The sequence below is a fragment of the Electrophorus electricus genome, chromosome 15 (assembly GCF_041902795.1).
Source record: "Electrophorus electricus isolate QZ-2024a chromosome 15, ASM4190279v1, whole genome shotgun sequence".
NCBI classification, from domain to species: domain Eukaryota; kingdom Metazoa; phylum Chordata; class Actinopteri; order Gymnotiformes; family Gymnotidae; genus Electrophorus; species Electrophorus electricus.
Window position 1 is genome coordinate 10,226,656 of NC_137511.1, and position 14,536 is coordinate 10,241,191.

At 40.4% G+C, this 14,536-nt stretch overlaps 1 protein-coding gene across 2 annotated transcripts; it reads left to right on the top strand.

Moving 5' to 3' along the window:
- Positions 1–1,083: 1,083 nt before the first annotated feature.
- Positions 1,084–11,929, top strand: itgb3b (integrin beta 3b). Of its 2 annotated transcripts, XM_027002698.3 has the most exons (15): positions 1,084–1,476; positions 2,212–2,297; positions 2,645–2,849; positions 3,039–3,291; positions 3,798–3,960; positions 4,047–4,208; positions 4,315–4,410; positions 4,542–4,631; positions 4,774–4,908; positions 5,656–6,082; positions 7,584–7,806; positions 8,656–8,756; positions 8,843–8,962; positions 9,679–9,845; positions 10,400–11,929. In XM_027002698.3, exons 1-15 carry the CDS (start codon positions 1,407–1,409, stop codon positions 10,463–10,465), a joined length of 2,364 nt encoding a protein of 787 aa, XP_026858499.1. In that variant the 5' UTR covers positions 1,084–1,406; the 3' UTR covers positions 10,466–11,929. The 2 variants fall into 2 exon arrangements, with proteins under 2 accessions (XP_026858499.1, XP_081553926.1); XM_081697800.1 differs by lacking the exon at positions 4,315–4,410.
- Positions 11,930–14,536: the final 2,607 nt, after the last annotated feature.

Below are 14,536 nucleotides of genomic sequence, written 5' to 3' on the forward strand. Positions count from 1 at the left end.
CTCCACTAATCTCAGCTGAGACAAAAACATCAAAGACATGCTAGTCAAGAGTGAGTTAAATGGCCATTCAGATAATAACAACACTAGATGTGCTAAATGTACATTTAACACAGCCATCAAAAATAACTGGCACAAAAAGATCAATTATCATCACCCATGCCTCTTCATGCATTACTGTGGGTATTGTCTGCTGTATTACCTGCAAGAGATTTAATCAGTTTTACACTGGCCAAACCAAGAGAAGGCTTGTTGATCCGTTTGTTGAACACAGGAAAATCAGAATTAAAGATTTGTCATTGTAAACCATAGTCAGAGTATGCAGGATCGGAGTAGGTTGAGGGGGTGTGTCTGTCAGCCATTGTCGATGGACTATGGAACCATATATCGGCCCAACCCAAGAATCCACCCCCTTCAATTGCATGCCCTCCAAAGCAAAACATTTGTTTGTTTTAATAGTTTTAATATCAGAGTTGTGCCTATGGCTGAAATTATACAGTATTCTTAGATATTTATTAGAATTTCCTACAATGCAGTTCTTTTTACAGTAAACGAGTTTATTCTATCCACCTATATTAAAGATATATTCTCTGTCATGTTAGCATGTCTAGTCTTAGATATGTGCAAGGCTATGTCAAATATAGTTTGAGCTAGTGGCAGATGGCTAGTAGTCTCATTTGCATTAGTTGCATTTGCTATATCATTTACATAGTTCCTCTTACGCATCTGCTTAGCCATCTATGTGTTCTCATGTATCTCTAAATCAAGTGTACTGCTTCTCAGCAATCTATGTCACTCATTCTGAGAAACGTGCCCCAGGGCCCTGATGAAGGACAACCAGACCAGGCGAGGGACCAGATGGACAGTTTAAGGAAAATATGTATTTTTTCCTTTACAATATTACTTACAAAAATGTTTAATAATGAAACTGTGTACTGTTCACTTATTGCAAGATGTTCCCGTCATCTTTTCCGGAAAAAAAAAATCTCATTACGTATTGTGCGTTTTCAATTGGTCACGTGGGACACTAGAACGAAAACCACAAAGTATTTGGAAGGCTCAGATGTGAACTTGGCTACTTGCTTGAGCAATCAAACAAACAAACAAATTTTCTTTTTCACAAGATGTTTAAAATGTAAAGATCACCTAAAACAGCATTATCCAATTAATATGTTCACTCATGAAAGATTCAACAAAACAGAAGAGCTACCAACAATCAAACTGTCAGTTAAGGCAGAGTGTGGCCCCACCTCGTCCTTACTTTGCTAGTAAAAAACCTCTTCGCTACAGTTTACTCATTTTTTTGATACTTGTTTCCGCTAGAAGGGAAAAGCGAACACCAGCACATGAAAGGCCAGTTGGCAAAGGCGCGCGTCTGAGGAGCGGCTTGTTTACTCCAGACGAATAAAATGCCAGTTTTACTCGCGCTAAATGTATGGATTTATTATCTTGTTTTACTCCTAACAGATTGTGCTCTTGGTGAGTCCGATTTTCCTTTTTGTTTTATCGCTAAACCTGTCCAGTTTTATCGCTTAGAATGTCGTCGACCTGTTAGATAATTGATTGGCATAATATGCTTTAGGGGTTTTGAAAGACTAGTCTGTCCATCCAGGAAACTTCTAAGCGTACAGCCGTGTTTAGATGTTGCACGTAGTCAATAAACTAAACAGCCTACTGAACGGAAAATAATGTTTAAAATAACGTTATTATTAGTTGAATTTTATGTGTATCGTTTATATTTCTCTAGTATTAGGACTTTTTTCTTTTCTCTATCTTTTTTTTTCGGGGGGGGGGGACTTATTTTCCCCCGACCAACTGAAGAATTTATTCATCGGTCCCTTTACAATTGACGTTTCCATGTGGCTTTAGAGCGCTAAATCCGACAGCGTATTTGACCAAACTTTAATCAAACTGTATTTGACAGTTCAGTTCGGATAAGTGGCCTCGGATTCCACAAGAGCTTGCACAAAGCATGTGAATGATATGCTTATGGGTTTGTTTGTTTGTTTGTTTTTTGTTCACATCTGCTATTTCAAATGGAACTGAAATAATGTAATATCGTGAGAATGTTGTATGATTATATCTCAAGACTCAAGAATAAATAATAATTTAAAAAAATAAATAAATGCTGTGTGTGTGTGTGTGTGTGTGTGTGTGTGTGTGTGTGTGTGTGTGTAATCAACGAACTACAATCAATATTTTTATTTGTTTCAGGCTCCAATATTTGTACATCTCGAGGAGCCAGCACATGTCAGCAGTGTTTAGCAGTGCATCATTCCTGTGCATGGTGTTTCCAAGAGGTGTGACCCACCACCTTTGCCAAGCCATATGAAAACATCTGTTTCAGAGATGTGACCAGCATGTACACTTCACTAGACATGAGGAACACAATAACTAATAAGTCCAGATACAGAATTTTGTTTGATTCTTTTCTTGTGACAAATGTGGTTGAAAATAGATGTTCTTTTTCTGTGTAGTCTTTTTGTTCTTGTATAGCTGTGAATCATTAATTTATAGTTTGCAGATGTCTTGTCACTAGTTATGTGACGATATTTTCATATTAAACTATTTTTTACCAATATCTACCACTATGTCCCACTATGAGGAAATTTTTGTGAGTTTGTGAAAACCCATGATGTCATATCAGGAGTTTGGGCTAAATACCCCTGGTGCCTCCCGCTGTGACCTGGAGAGGAACCTCATAAAGGCTGGATGCAGGAGAGGAGCACTGGAGTACCCCACCAGCCAGCTGCTGGTTAAAGAAGACAGACCTCTAAGTGACAAAGCCTCTGGAGCCACCACTGAGGTCACACAGATCCGACCCCAGAAACTGTACATAACCCTGAGACCTGGTGAGTCCAACCCAACCTGAAATCAACACTTCTATGGACGGGGCCAGGGTTACTTGGAGAAACTTTACATGACACACACTATGCTCGGTCCACCTGCTACATACCATGAGATATAGATCATTGCAACAGTTTGTAAGTGACCGACTCTAAGGACTGTTCCCGCTACCATTTGTATCTTATCTTCCGTAGATGACACCAAGCAGTTCACGCTGCAGGTGCGACAGGTGGAGGACTACCCTGTGGATCTGTACTATCTGATGGACCTCTCCTACTCTATGAATGATGACCTGTCCCAGCTGAGGAGGCTTGGGAAAGGGTTGGCTGAGGAGATGAGTAAAACCACCAGCAATCTGCGCATGGGCTTTGGGGCCTTCGTGGACAAACCCGTGTCTCCGTATATGTACATCTCCCCACCCGAGGCTGTGAAGAACCCATGCTACTCGTGAGTGATTGACAATGCCAGAAACTGGATTATATCCGTTGCATAGATGGTAGCTCATGGTATTTCCTTAAAGTATAGGGGAGTGTCTGTGTGCCTGAGGACAAACACAGCATTTTGAGTTAAACATTGTCTGTATTTGCCATCCTTTGCGTGACATGACCAAAATGCTTCTAACAGTGTGTCACCATAAAGGTAATGATTAAAGTCCTACTTGAATATGGTCATTTAAGTGATGTGTGTAAGCCTTGACTCAGTGGTTTCATTAAAGGATCTGTGGCAGACAGGCACTCTTGTCCAGACTGAGCTCATCCAAACGTGCCGATTTTTACCATGATGACTCTCATGGGTTATCTCTCTGTGTTGACAGCATGGTCATATCATAAATCCCATGTATAGCTCCCCCCCCCCCCCCCCCATTTTGGTAAACCTCACTTTAACCTTTGTGACATGGCCCTGCCAGTTGCTATGGCAACCCTAAGCAGTCATTTGTCTTCTGATGGCTATAGGATCCCGTACAAATGTCAACCACAGTTTGGCTACAGACACGTCCTGTCTCTGACAGAGGAGGTGGGCCGCTTCACAGAGGAGGTGAAGAAGCAGAAGGTTTCTCGGAACAGGGATGCCCCAGAGGGAGGCTTTGATGCCATCATCCAAGCAGCTGTGTGCAAAGTGGGCCACATCAAAAGTTCCCATGTTCAGCCATGATGCAATAAGAAACCAATAGTATTTAATTGTAAATTAAATCTCATTTTCAGGAGAAGATTGGCTGGCGGCCAGGTGCTTCTCACCTGCTGGTGTTCACCACGGATGCTAAGACCCATGTAGCACTAGATGGGCGCCTGGCAGGCATTGTGCGGCCTAACGATGGCCAGTGCCATGTGGGCACAGACAACATTTACAACATGTCCACAACAATGGTACAGTCTTTACAGCAGTTTTAATCTTTATCATGCTCATTAGCATGTCAATGCAAGAAAAAAACATTTGTTTAGATTTACAAATGATCTTTAAATGATCTTCCAGGACTACCCATCATTGGCCCTGATCACAGAGAAAATGTCAGAGAACAATATAAATCTAATCTTTGCTGTAACCAGTCCTGTGTTGTCACTATACAAGGTATGAATTGCAATGATCATTGACTGAAAGGCAGTTTTTTAAAAGAAAGTTGTTGTTGCTGTAAAATGTTTTATTTATTTCAAGTTTGGAATACTTCATTACCTATCTTTCTATTCTATTCTGCCTGACAGAATTACAGCAATCTGATCCCTGGCACTGCAGTCGGTACCCTGTCAGAAGATTCTCGCAATGTGATCCAACTGATTCAAGACGCATATGCTGTAAGTACAAAGGAAACTTCTGTGTTTATTTTAGCATGACATTGTGATATACCTTTATACACAAATTTACTTGAATGTTGTGCAAGTGCAAAAGTTATGAAATCTAATGGACTTATCTCTGTTTTATGGTGTTGGACCGCAGAAAATTCGCTCTAAGGTTGAACTGGAGCTTCTCAATGTCCCAGAGGAATTGAGCCTGTCCTTCAATGCCACGTGTATAAATGGAGAGGTCATTCCTGGGCTTAGGTCATGCTCTGGGCTCAAGAGAGGAGACACAGTCAGTGCCCTTTTCTCTCTTCATACTTATTAATTCTATTTATTAATACTATTTATTCAGTCTTTTTCTCATTCACAGTCCTTCCTTCCCTCTCTAATCTTCTTTCTCTTTATGTGTATATATATGTGTGTGTGTGTGTGTGTGTGTGTGTGTGTGTGTGTGTGTGAATAATTTTTCAGCTGCTCAACCCAAAGTTCTCTGAAAGCATGTTTCTTTTTCATTCAAACGTCACTCCGCCTTATTCAGTTGTTCAGTTTGTGGAATTTGTCCTCACACATCCCCAAATAAGGAAGAGCACAGATGAACATGCCTTTCTGATGTACATTCACCATGATAGATGACTTGCATATTGTTTTGTGGGTTCAGTTGCCTCAGTTTGCTGTACTGGTAAATGATTACGCACGCACGCACGCACGCACACATACTTACAGGATGCGTGAAAGGATGTATTTGAGTATATCTGCTGTGCCTGTTTCCTGCCTTTTTCTGCTCTGTTTCTCTGAGTCACCATGTTAAGCATTACCTAAGCTTGCACATAAGAACATCAACACATTAACACATTTCTACCCTCATCACCAGGAATGGGGGAGGATAAAACTCATAGCGCGCACACACACACACATATAAAAAAAATACCATTTCTGCTCAGTCAGGAGCCTTTGCATTATTGTAACATCATGCATTTGTTGCCACGTTTAACGTCTATTCCTACACAATGTAAACGACTGTCTGTCCTTGTCCATGTAGGTGTCCTTCAGCGTAGAGGCCCATGCCAGGGGCTGCCCCAAGGAAAAGCTCAAGACTTTTACTATTAAACCTGTGGGCTTCAAGGATGCACTCCTGATCACTGTCGACTTTGAGTGCGAGTGTAAGTGCCAGGCTCACAGCCAGCCCAACAGCCCCGTCTGCCACCATGGCAATGGCACCTATGAGTGCGGCCTCTGCCTGTGCCACCCGGGCCGACTGGGCCCACAGTGTGAGTGCGCAGAGGGTGACTATGGTCCCAGCAAGCAGGACACATGCAGCAGCCCCAATGCGTTGGTGTGCAGCGGTCGCGGCGACTGTGTGTGCGGCCAGTGTGTGTGTCACAGCAACGACTTCGGCAAGGTGTGGGGCAAGAGATGTGAGTGTGACGACTTCAACTGTCTGCGGTACAAAGGAGAGCTGTGCTCAGGTACGAGGCATAGAGCCATTCCCCATGTCTGGCCTTGTGTTTGTTTGTTTGTTTGTTATTTTAATCTGCATGTGCAAAATACTCAAGCGATAGGATGGTCTTTACCCATTATAAAGACATCTCCCTCGCACTTCTCTTCTCATGTAGTTAGTCTCAGAGGAGGAATGTCATTGCAGCAGAGTGCCCTGCTGTGTTTGTTGAAGACCTCATTTGGGAGGAATTACTTGCTATAACACTGGATGTCTTTTGGCTCTGCCCAGCAAACCAGCTGCTTTAGCAAAATAAACATGATGTGTGGAGGTGTGTAGGGGCTCAGCCCTACACTGGCCTGCCAGGGAACCTGGGCGATGTGTTATGGGCAGTGACTCAGGATGGAAGAGGCCAGTGCTTCCAGTAATGCGCCACATGGAGAAACTTGGCTGGCTACCACCGTATGTGCCTGTCAAGTTAACTACCCTACTTTGATCCTCAGTGTAGAGCCGCCTGACTTTAAGTAACATAGTGCTTCACTGTGTTTTCATTTAAAACAAGCTTACTCACTCACCATTACCACAGCACAAGTAAGGCCTTATTTACCATATTCTCTAAAGCCCAGTGATTATTGAGAAAATGCCTTTCTGCATTGTCATGCACTGATGATGTCAGAGCACTAAAATAGCTGGCCCGGTGAAGGAGTACACTGATGTCTGGCTTGGCTGAGCTAGAATAATTTCAGGGGGGTTGTTTTTCTGTGGCATGGGTGATTATAGGCAGTGAAATGTTTGTCTTAAAGTACTGGGGGGGGGGTTGGCTCTAGATGTGGCCATTGTATATATTTTTCTGGTTTCTTGTTTCCTGATGTTCTGCAGTTATACTGAAAAGAAAGTGAGAATTGTTTTGAAAACTGTAGTAAATATGCATGTAAACTCACATTAACACTACTTTACTTTAAAAATATAGATCTAATGTTCTCTTTTGCTATAAAACTAACGTTTAGTATTACTATTTCCTCGGCATTCTGTGAAAGGTGAAAAGTTAATAAAAGGACATATTATTTTGCTTCTTCACATTATTGTGAAATTCCAAATGCTTCTCAACAGGAAGATTCCACTTTGAAATGTTGTATGATATAAAGGGAGACTGGTACATTTTGGCAAGGCCTGAAATGTATACCTCTGGGATTATGGTGTGTGAATTGCATAAATCTTCCAAGGATGCAGTAGGAGTGAGCTCTGCTTCTGTGGGCACACCTTCACAAGCTTTTTATGGGCAAACCTGTATCTAAACAGAGAAAGACGTGTTTTCACAGAAAGCATTATAGGCCAAACCTTTCTCCTGTAACCATTATGCATATTAGATGAGACTATGGGTATGAGTAAATCTTCAACGCAAGGGCTGTACAACATTTACCTATTTCCTCTTCTCTGAATCACTTCAGAGATATCTGTTACCTCAGCCACTCTGAATCTGGCTAGCCCTTCCATCACTTAAAGCCCTGTGTTAATTCTGTGTTCTTACGTAGGCCATGGAACATGCTCGTGTGGTTTCTGCCAGTGTGAGCCAGACTGGACGGGTGAGAACTGCAACTGCTCTAGCCGCACAGACACCTGCATGTCCAGCCTGGGTTTGCTGTGTAGTGGCCATGGCCAGTGTGTATGTGGCATCTGTGAGTGCACCCAGCCTGGCGCCTATGGCTCAACCTGTGACAAATGCCCCACCTGCCCTGATGCCTGCACTATGAAGAAGTGAGTGAATGCATAATCATGGGGCACCTGTTCCTGTTATACATTATTAGTTGTTTGAAGGCCTAGGAAACCTAAATCTGTTTCATTCTAAGTATGTTAATCTTGTTCTTCAGGGCACATAATAAAAATATACAAAATGAGTCCTGAAACTACCATTCCAAAGTTTGATAAGTAACTAATTTAGTTCACAAGAAATTCTCCCCATCCAACATAAACTGGGTCATCCTTATGTTATATGCAGCTTATGTAAGCTTTACTCTCAGCAGTCAGAAAGACCCTTAGCCAGACCCCGTAGCCAGATGTGTAGTGATTTTCTTGCAGTAACATAGGCCTAAATTTGATTTTGCGCATTGTTTTACACAAATCAGGGCATCCTGGTGACACCAAGATTGCATCTTGTAGAATGATTAGTTAATTCTAAACATATTAAATTGGGGGATCAGGCTACACTAACATTAACTACAGGACACTACAGCTACACTGCAAGTTGTTTTGCAGTGAAAAGTTTCACCATCCACAAAGCTGTCCATTTGTGTCTAAGCCTGTACTCCATTCTCATCCAGGACTCAGGTTCCAAATTGGTTTTTGGACAGTCTTTTACTGTATTTCTTTTCTGTTTTTTATTTAAAATTAGCAGAATTTTTATCTAGTTTGTCATACTAAAATAAGTTTCATACTAAAATAAGTATTAATTTAGATTATATTACCATAGGTCCTTACCTATGAAGTAGTGACTTTTAAACGGAAATTATACTTTAAATATATATAGCTAATTGATGTGTTTGTACCAGTTGCTTTCTCATATACTATTATATAGAGACTGTGTTGATTGTTTTCCCATTTCTAAAGGGAATGTGTGGAGTGTAGGCATTTTAAAAGAGGGAAGCTTTTTGAGGATGGTAGCTGTGCTCGGATTTGCAGAGATGAAATTACATTGGTTGATGATCTAGGTAAGATGCTTGGCTGTAATTTATTTTTAGTCCTAAATGTCTTTTAAATGGACAACATAATTTCTTCTTACTCATCTGTACTCCAGCCTTTCATGATAAGAATGCTGTGAACTGCACCTACAAGGATAAGGATGACTGTGTGCAGAGGTTTCAGTACTATGAGGACAACAGTGGGAAGTCTATTTTATCTGTGGTGAAAGAACCAGGTAAAGCTCCACCCACAATGGCCAAAACGTGAGCAAAAACAAAAATGTGTACAGGTGCATGGTGAAGAGTCTATTATAAATGTGTGTAACTAAATGCTGTGTGATGTTCTTGTGATATAAGACTGAAGAAATACAGATTTGGGGCTTACCAATTTTGTGTCAATTGTCCATTGTGAAGGTGGTGGTGGTGGTGATGTGGGTGGGTGTGCAAGTGAGAGAGAGAGTTTCTGCTTTTTAAGTCCATGGGGAGTGTGTGGGTCATTAGGCCTGTAAAAGCATGGAGCCTGCAGTGAGTCTGCCCCTTTCCTTTAGCAGAGCCACATGTGCAACATGCACCCCATTAATTATTCAGCAACACACAGCGCTAGAGCACAGAGAGGAGCCCATATAGCAAAGCAAGGCAATAAACAGCATTCAAGCTACTGTGGAACACGCTGACATGGCATCAAGGGTACCACAGAATCACACAGAAAGGATAAAGGGCATGTAGGCACACACAGATGGTAGATATCAGAGAAAATGTGAAATTATACAAGACCATTTGTGTGTCATTTAGAGGGCTAAAAGACAAATAATGGTTTATCAGAATTTATTGAGTGAACAAATCTGTATATATGTATACCAAAAGGCTGTTTTTAGTACATTTTCATGTTAGTTTTACTTATGACTGTAGCCTAGCTGTTCTTGCCTGATTCTTCATGCCACTCTTCCCCTAGACTGCCCTAAAGGCCCAGACATCCTGGTGGTGCTCCTCTCAGTTGCTGGAGCTATACTGATCCTGGGCCTGGTCTCCTTGCTCATCTGGAAGCTGCTGGTCACTATCCACGACCGTCGTGAATTTGCCAAGTTTGAGGAGGAGCGGGCACGAGCCAAGTGGGACACGGTGGGCCTGGCACCTTGCCGACACGCACATAATTACTCATATCAGTCTCCGTTACTTTTATTTACAAATACTTCTCATCCAGCCATGAATAACAACTTGCTTGTTGGGCTGCATGCACACAAACATTCATTGAACCAGCAAACACATAACTACCCTGTTTACAGAATTGTAACAGCGGGTATTACTATTTCAGAGTTGCCTGAAAAATCATAGATGTAGGCGGTATGATTTTATTGTCTCTGTGGCATGCTGTTTTGCCTATAGAACAAAGGAATGCCTCCACTCCCTAGGGCATGTTTGTTTTAAATGATGCCATTATAATTAGGCTGTCCTGGTGAGATGTGTAGCTTTGCACTCACACGGGGCTATCACAGCCACATCTGGCCTCCAGTTCCTCCACAGTGTCTCCACTTTAGCACTCTTGCAACTGTCTCCAGTTTTTTTTTTCCTGCTTGAGAGTAAAGATTACAGAATGTCTGTCAGGTGTGGGCCTGGATTGGTAAAGTTTTACAGTCTGAAACATTATCTTCTCTTTTCATCTGTCTTTACTGTAGGGCCACAACCCTCTCTACAAAGGTGCAACTTCTACTTTCACTAACATCACCTATCGAGGCAACTAGGAATAGAAGTTCCTCATGTTGGTCATCGGTGCAACGGGGGGGCAGGGCCTACGGGAGATGCTCATGTTCTCTCCACGTAACAGTTTTTACAGCTGTGAATTATTGCTATTATTTTATCTTTGTGGAGGGTGTACATGTTTTGTTTGTAAATATAACAATCATCTTAAATTGTTGGGGGGGGGTTGGCTTTATAGATTTCATCACTTTTTAAAAAACGTTTAGTTTTAATTCTGTGTATTTCATGTACATGTGCACCCAGCATGCACAGTGTGAAGCATTTAAAGGCTTCTTTTTCATGTAGTATTTCTAGAAATAGCGAATCATCATGACACATGCTTCTTTGGCCTACTGTGGCTTCCTGATTAGTAGGGCCATGCAGAGACTCTTAAAGAGGCAGGTGCTCGAAAATGGGCATATAGATCAACAAGGACACCATGACCTGCTAATCAAACTGCTGTTCTTTTTAATTTTAGATCCACTGCCTCACACAATACCTTTTTTACTATTTTCTATTTGCTTTCTTTCTTTTTAGCTAACTACAAAGCAGCTCAGTGGTTAAGGTACTTGACTTGTAATTTGAAGGTTACTTGTTCAAGCCCCACCACTGCCAAGTTGCCACTCTTGGGCCCCTGCGCAAGGCCCTTAACCCTCAATTGCTCAAGTTGTACTCAGTCATAATTGTAAGTTGCTTTGGATAATGTCAGCTAAATGCTGTAAATCAATATTGAAAGATAGGACGGTTCAAATAAATTGAGAAGTTAACTATAATCTGTCATTGAATCAAACATGACTGCAAAAGCTAGGTAGTATTCTGTCAAAGTAATGAAATGGAAAACATTTTATCAATAAACACATAGGCAGTACATGTGAAAGATAGTAGATAATCAAAGACATAGATGCATGTAGCCTGCTTGCTTAGACTGCACAGCATACTGTTCTGACCTTCCAATTCCCAAAGTCATTATATCCCAGGTAACACTATAACAGTTAAACACAATGAGTAATGCACATGTTTTGGCCCCATTAAAATTTGATTAATAGAAAACTGTCACCATCTCCCAATTTTCAATTGGGTGGCGTCAGTAGGTTGTGGCTGTAATCTAATGCCATTTCACATGATATAAATTCACCAACGGTAATCAGGTCCTTTTATTTGTAATTAAATCGTTTTGTGTACTGTATTACTTGCAAGAGATGTAATCAGCTTCACATTGAAGACTCTCTCTCTCTCTCTGTGGGCACAGCACCCCTTTTTGTGTACTTGTACTTTTTAAAGTACATTCTACAATTTGTCATTTTACTTTTTCTTAAGTATGTTTTGTATGAAGTATTGTAATTCACTACATTTTAAATACATCCATTAGTGAGTTTAAAAATATAAACAAAAATGCAAGAAAAAACATTGCATCCAGGAAACTGCTGCAGTGAATGATGGGTCAGAAAATAAACTTTTGCTAAAATCAAGTCAGACACCTGTAGTGCTGACCCATTTGAATGCGAAATCCTGTTCAATTCTTCTGGAATTGAACTCTTTATTATGTAGAGTAAGTTGTGTTTGCCCAAAGAGACTGAAGTAGCAACTTAGAAAAACTAAGCATCAAACCTGTGCAAGCATGTAGAGCTAAGTTCAATAATACTTGTACTACTGCACTGGTACTTAAAAATGGTTGTTTTCATAGTTTAATAAGAGACGTTGCTCAAATTGACCAAAAGACATCAGTGCATGACATTGCTAAGACATTGCTAATGTAAATTGGCACTATTAAACAGGACTAAGTTAGCTAGCATCAAGTTCAACAGGCTATAAAATAATGCCAACGTTTAACACCAATTTATTGATAATAACAGAAATAATGCTAATTTGAATCGATAACTGCAGCTACAGTCTGTTTAGGTCTGTAGAGTGGCTCAATCCACCCATCAACTGATAATTCACGCCATGGCAGGTGCTTAGCTATGTGTAGACTACTGTATGATTGGTCTATGAACTTATGCTGGAAAATGATGTCCCATTAAAATGACCACCTGTTTGAATGTATAAGAAGTCATATCTCTATTTACAGTTGCATCAAAATTAATTGTGCGATAGTTCAGTTGTTTTGAAGAGGGGTTGTATGACAGACACTGCTGAACACAATACAACAAGTGAGACTTATTGGAAGAGTATAATATTTATTAGAAGAATATAATTGGTTTTTGTTGCTGTGGTCATGTTCCTGTGCTTAGTGGATCTCTGTTCCTCCCCCCAAAAAACCCCCCGATGTCACGGAACGCACCTCTTTTACTGGTCACGTGGTCGCTAATTGTGTATTTGTAACCACGCCTACGTTATTAAGCGCACACCCGAATCAGTTTATTCTTGCCATGTTTGTAATTATTTAAGCCCTTGTCAGTGTGTGCGTTACTGTCAGTCATTGTTCACGTTCATGTTTACAGTTATTGTCCCTGTTAAAGTTCACGTTTGTGTCTCTGTCCACCGTCTCAATGCCTGTTTTTGTGTTCACCACTTGTGTTAGATGTGAGTGCCGATGTCTTCAGTGTTCGTCAATAAATGTCTGTCTCTGTCGAGCGATTCTGTACATCCTGCTGCTTGCCCTGCGGCACTCGGGCCATTACACCTGAACTATCCCTTTAATAGTAATGATGTTCACTATAGTATAGGTGTACCTTCCACTGCTTTTAAGAGTCAAATTCATATTTTCAGGCATCTGTGTGCAAGACTTGTGCATTATGCAATGTAAAAGACAAATGTATTGAGATGTATTTTGAGATTTATATCCCCTTGTCCTGAAAGACACCCCCTCCCACTGTTTAAAAAAAAAAGCAACTTTTACTCTGAGTAAATTTTAAATTGGTTGCTTTTTACATTAACTTGAGTAGATCTTAGATCAGTAAATTGTCTTTTACTTAAGTAAAAATTTCATCAAAGTAATAGTACTTTTACTTGAGTAGAACATTTTTTACTTGAGTAGCACTCTTTCCAGCTCTACTATCTTCTCCCTAAAATTAATGAGAAAAACAATCCTGGATGTCTTATTGTATCTACTTGTTTCTGCCCAACAGAACCTATATCCCAGATTATGGATGACATTTTCATCCAATTGTTCAGTTTTTACTGACATGTTAAAGACTTCACACTTTCCGCAAATTCTTGAATGACTGAAAGAACAAATGCTACCTGCCAATTCCCTACTTTTTTTCAATGGGCATTAAAAGTTTATACACAGACATCATTAATGAAGATGGTTGGAGAACATTAAAACATTTTCTTGATGCAAGACCTGAGAAGAGCCATTCCAAAGATATTCTCTTAAGACTCAGAACTTCTGTTAACTCTGAACTGCTTCACATTTGACTCCATGTACTATTCACAAATAAGATGATTTAGTATTGGTACTAACATGGGACAATTCTATGCAAACCTATTTGTTGGATTTGTTGAGAATTTTTTGAACACTATAATGGACCTGCGCCCTTAGAATTCCCGAGAGGCCCTGATGATATTTTGTTATTTCTGCATGCACATTTGAAGAGCCCCAAGTGTTTATTTCTTCTTCCTCCAAGTTCCAGCCTTCTCTGGAATAGTACATACTGGTATGAGGATAACCTTTTTGGATGTTTCAGTTAAGTCAGGAAATTCTTGTTTAAATACCACCATCTATTATAAACATACAGGCTCTCATTCCTGTTTGCAATACATCTCTTCACATTCCAAGGCCTGCAAAAATTCCATCCCTTACTCACATGTACTAAGATTGATGCACAGTGTTACCACATTTATTTTGTTAAATCATGCTGATATCCTGGGCACAGCAATATGCAGTACATCAGACCTAGGAAAACCAAATACTTTCTGTTTGTCACTGGTGCATATTAGTTGTGTCTCATTATTATTGTTGTTGTTATTTAGCTAGTCTGTTTTGGTTTTAAGAATTTGCTCTGTTTCAATTATCAATAATGCTCTGGAGGATTCTGCAGCCACACATGCAGTTCCAGTACCACTACCTGCATACCCTTCATATTTATTATGTCAAAAATGTATACATCCTTTATCTTCTCTACCAGAGACAC

What these genes read in the sequence shown, in the direction of transcription:
- itgb3b (XM_027002698.3), top strand. Translation starts at nt 1,407, where the DNA reads ATGCCAGTTTTACTCGCGCTAAATGTATGGATTTATTATCTTGTTTTA. An exon ending in GTGAAGAACCCATGCTACTC is followed by an intron (nt 3,292 to 3,797) that starts GTGAGTGATTGA and finishes TGATGGCTATAG; the next exon opens with GATCCCGTACAAATGTCAAC. An exon ending in GGCTCAAGAGAGGAGACACA is followed by an intron (nt 4,909 to 5,655) that starts GTCAGTGCCCTT and finishes TTGTCCATGTAG; the next exon opens with GTGTCCTTCAGCGTAGAGGC.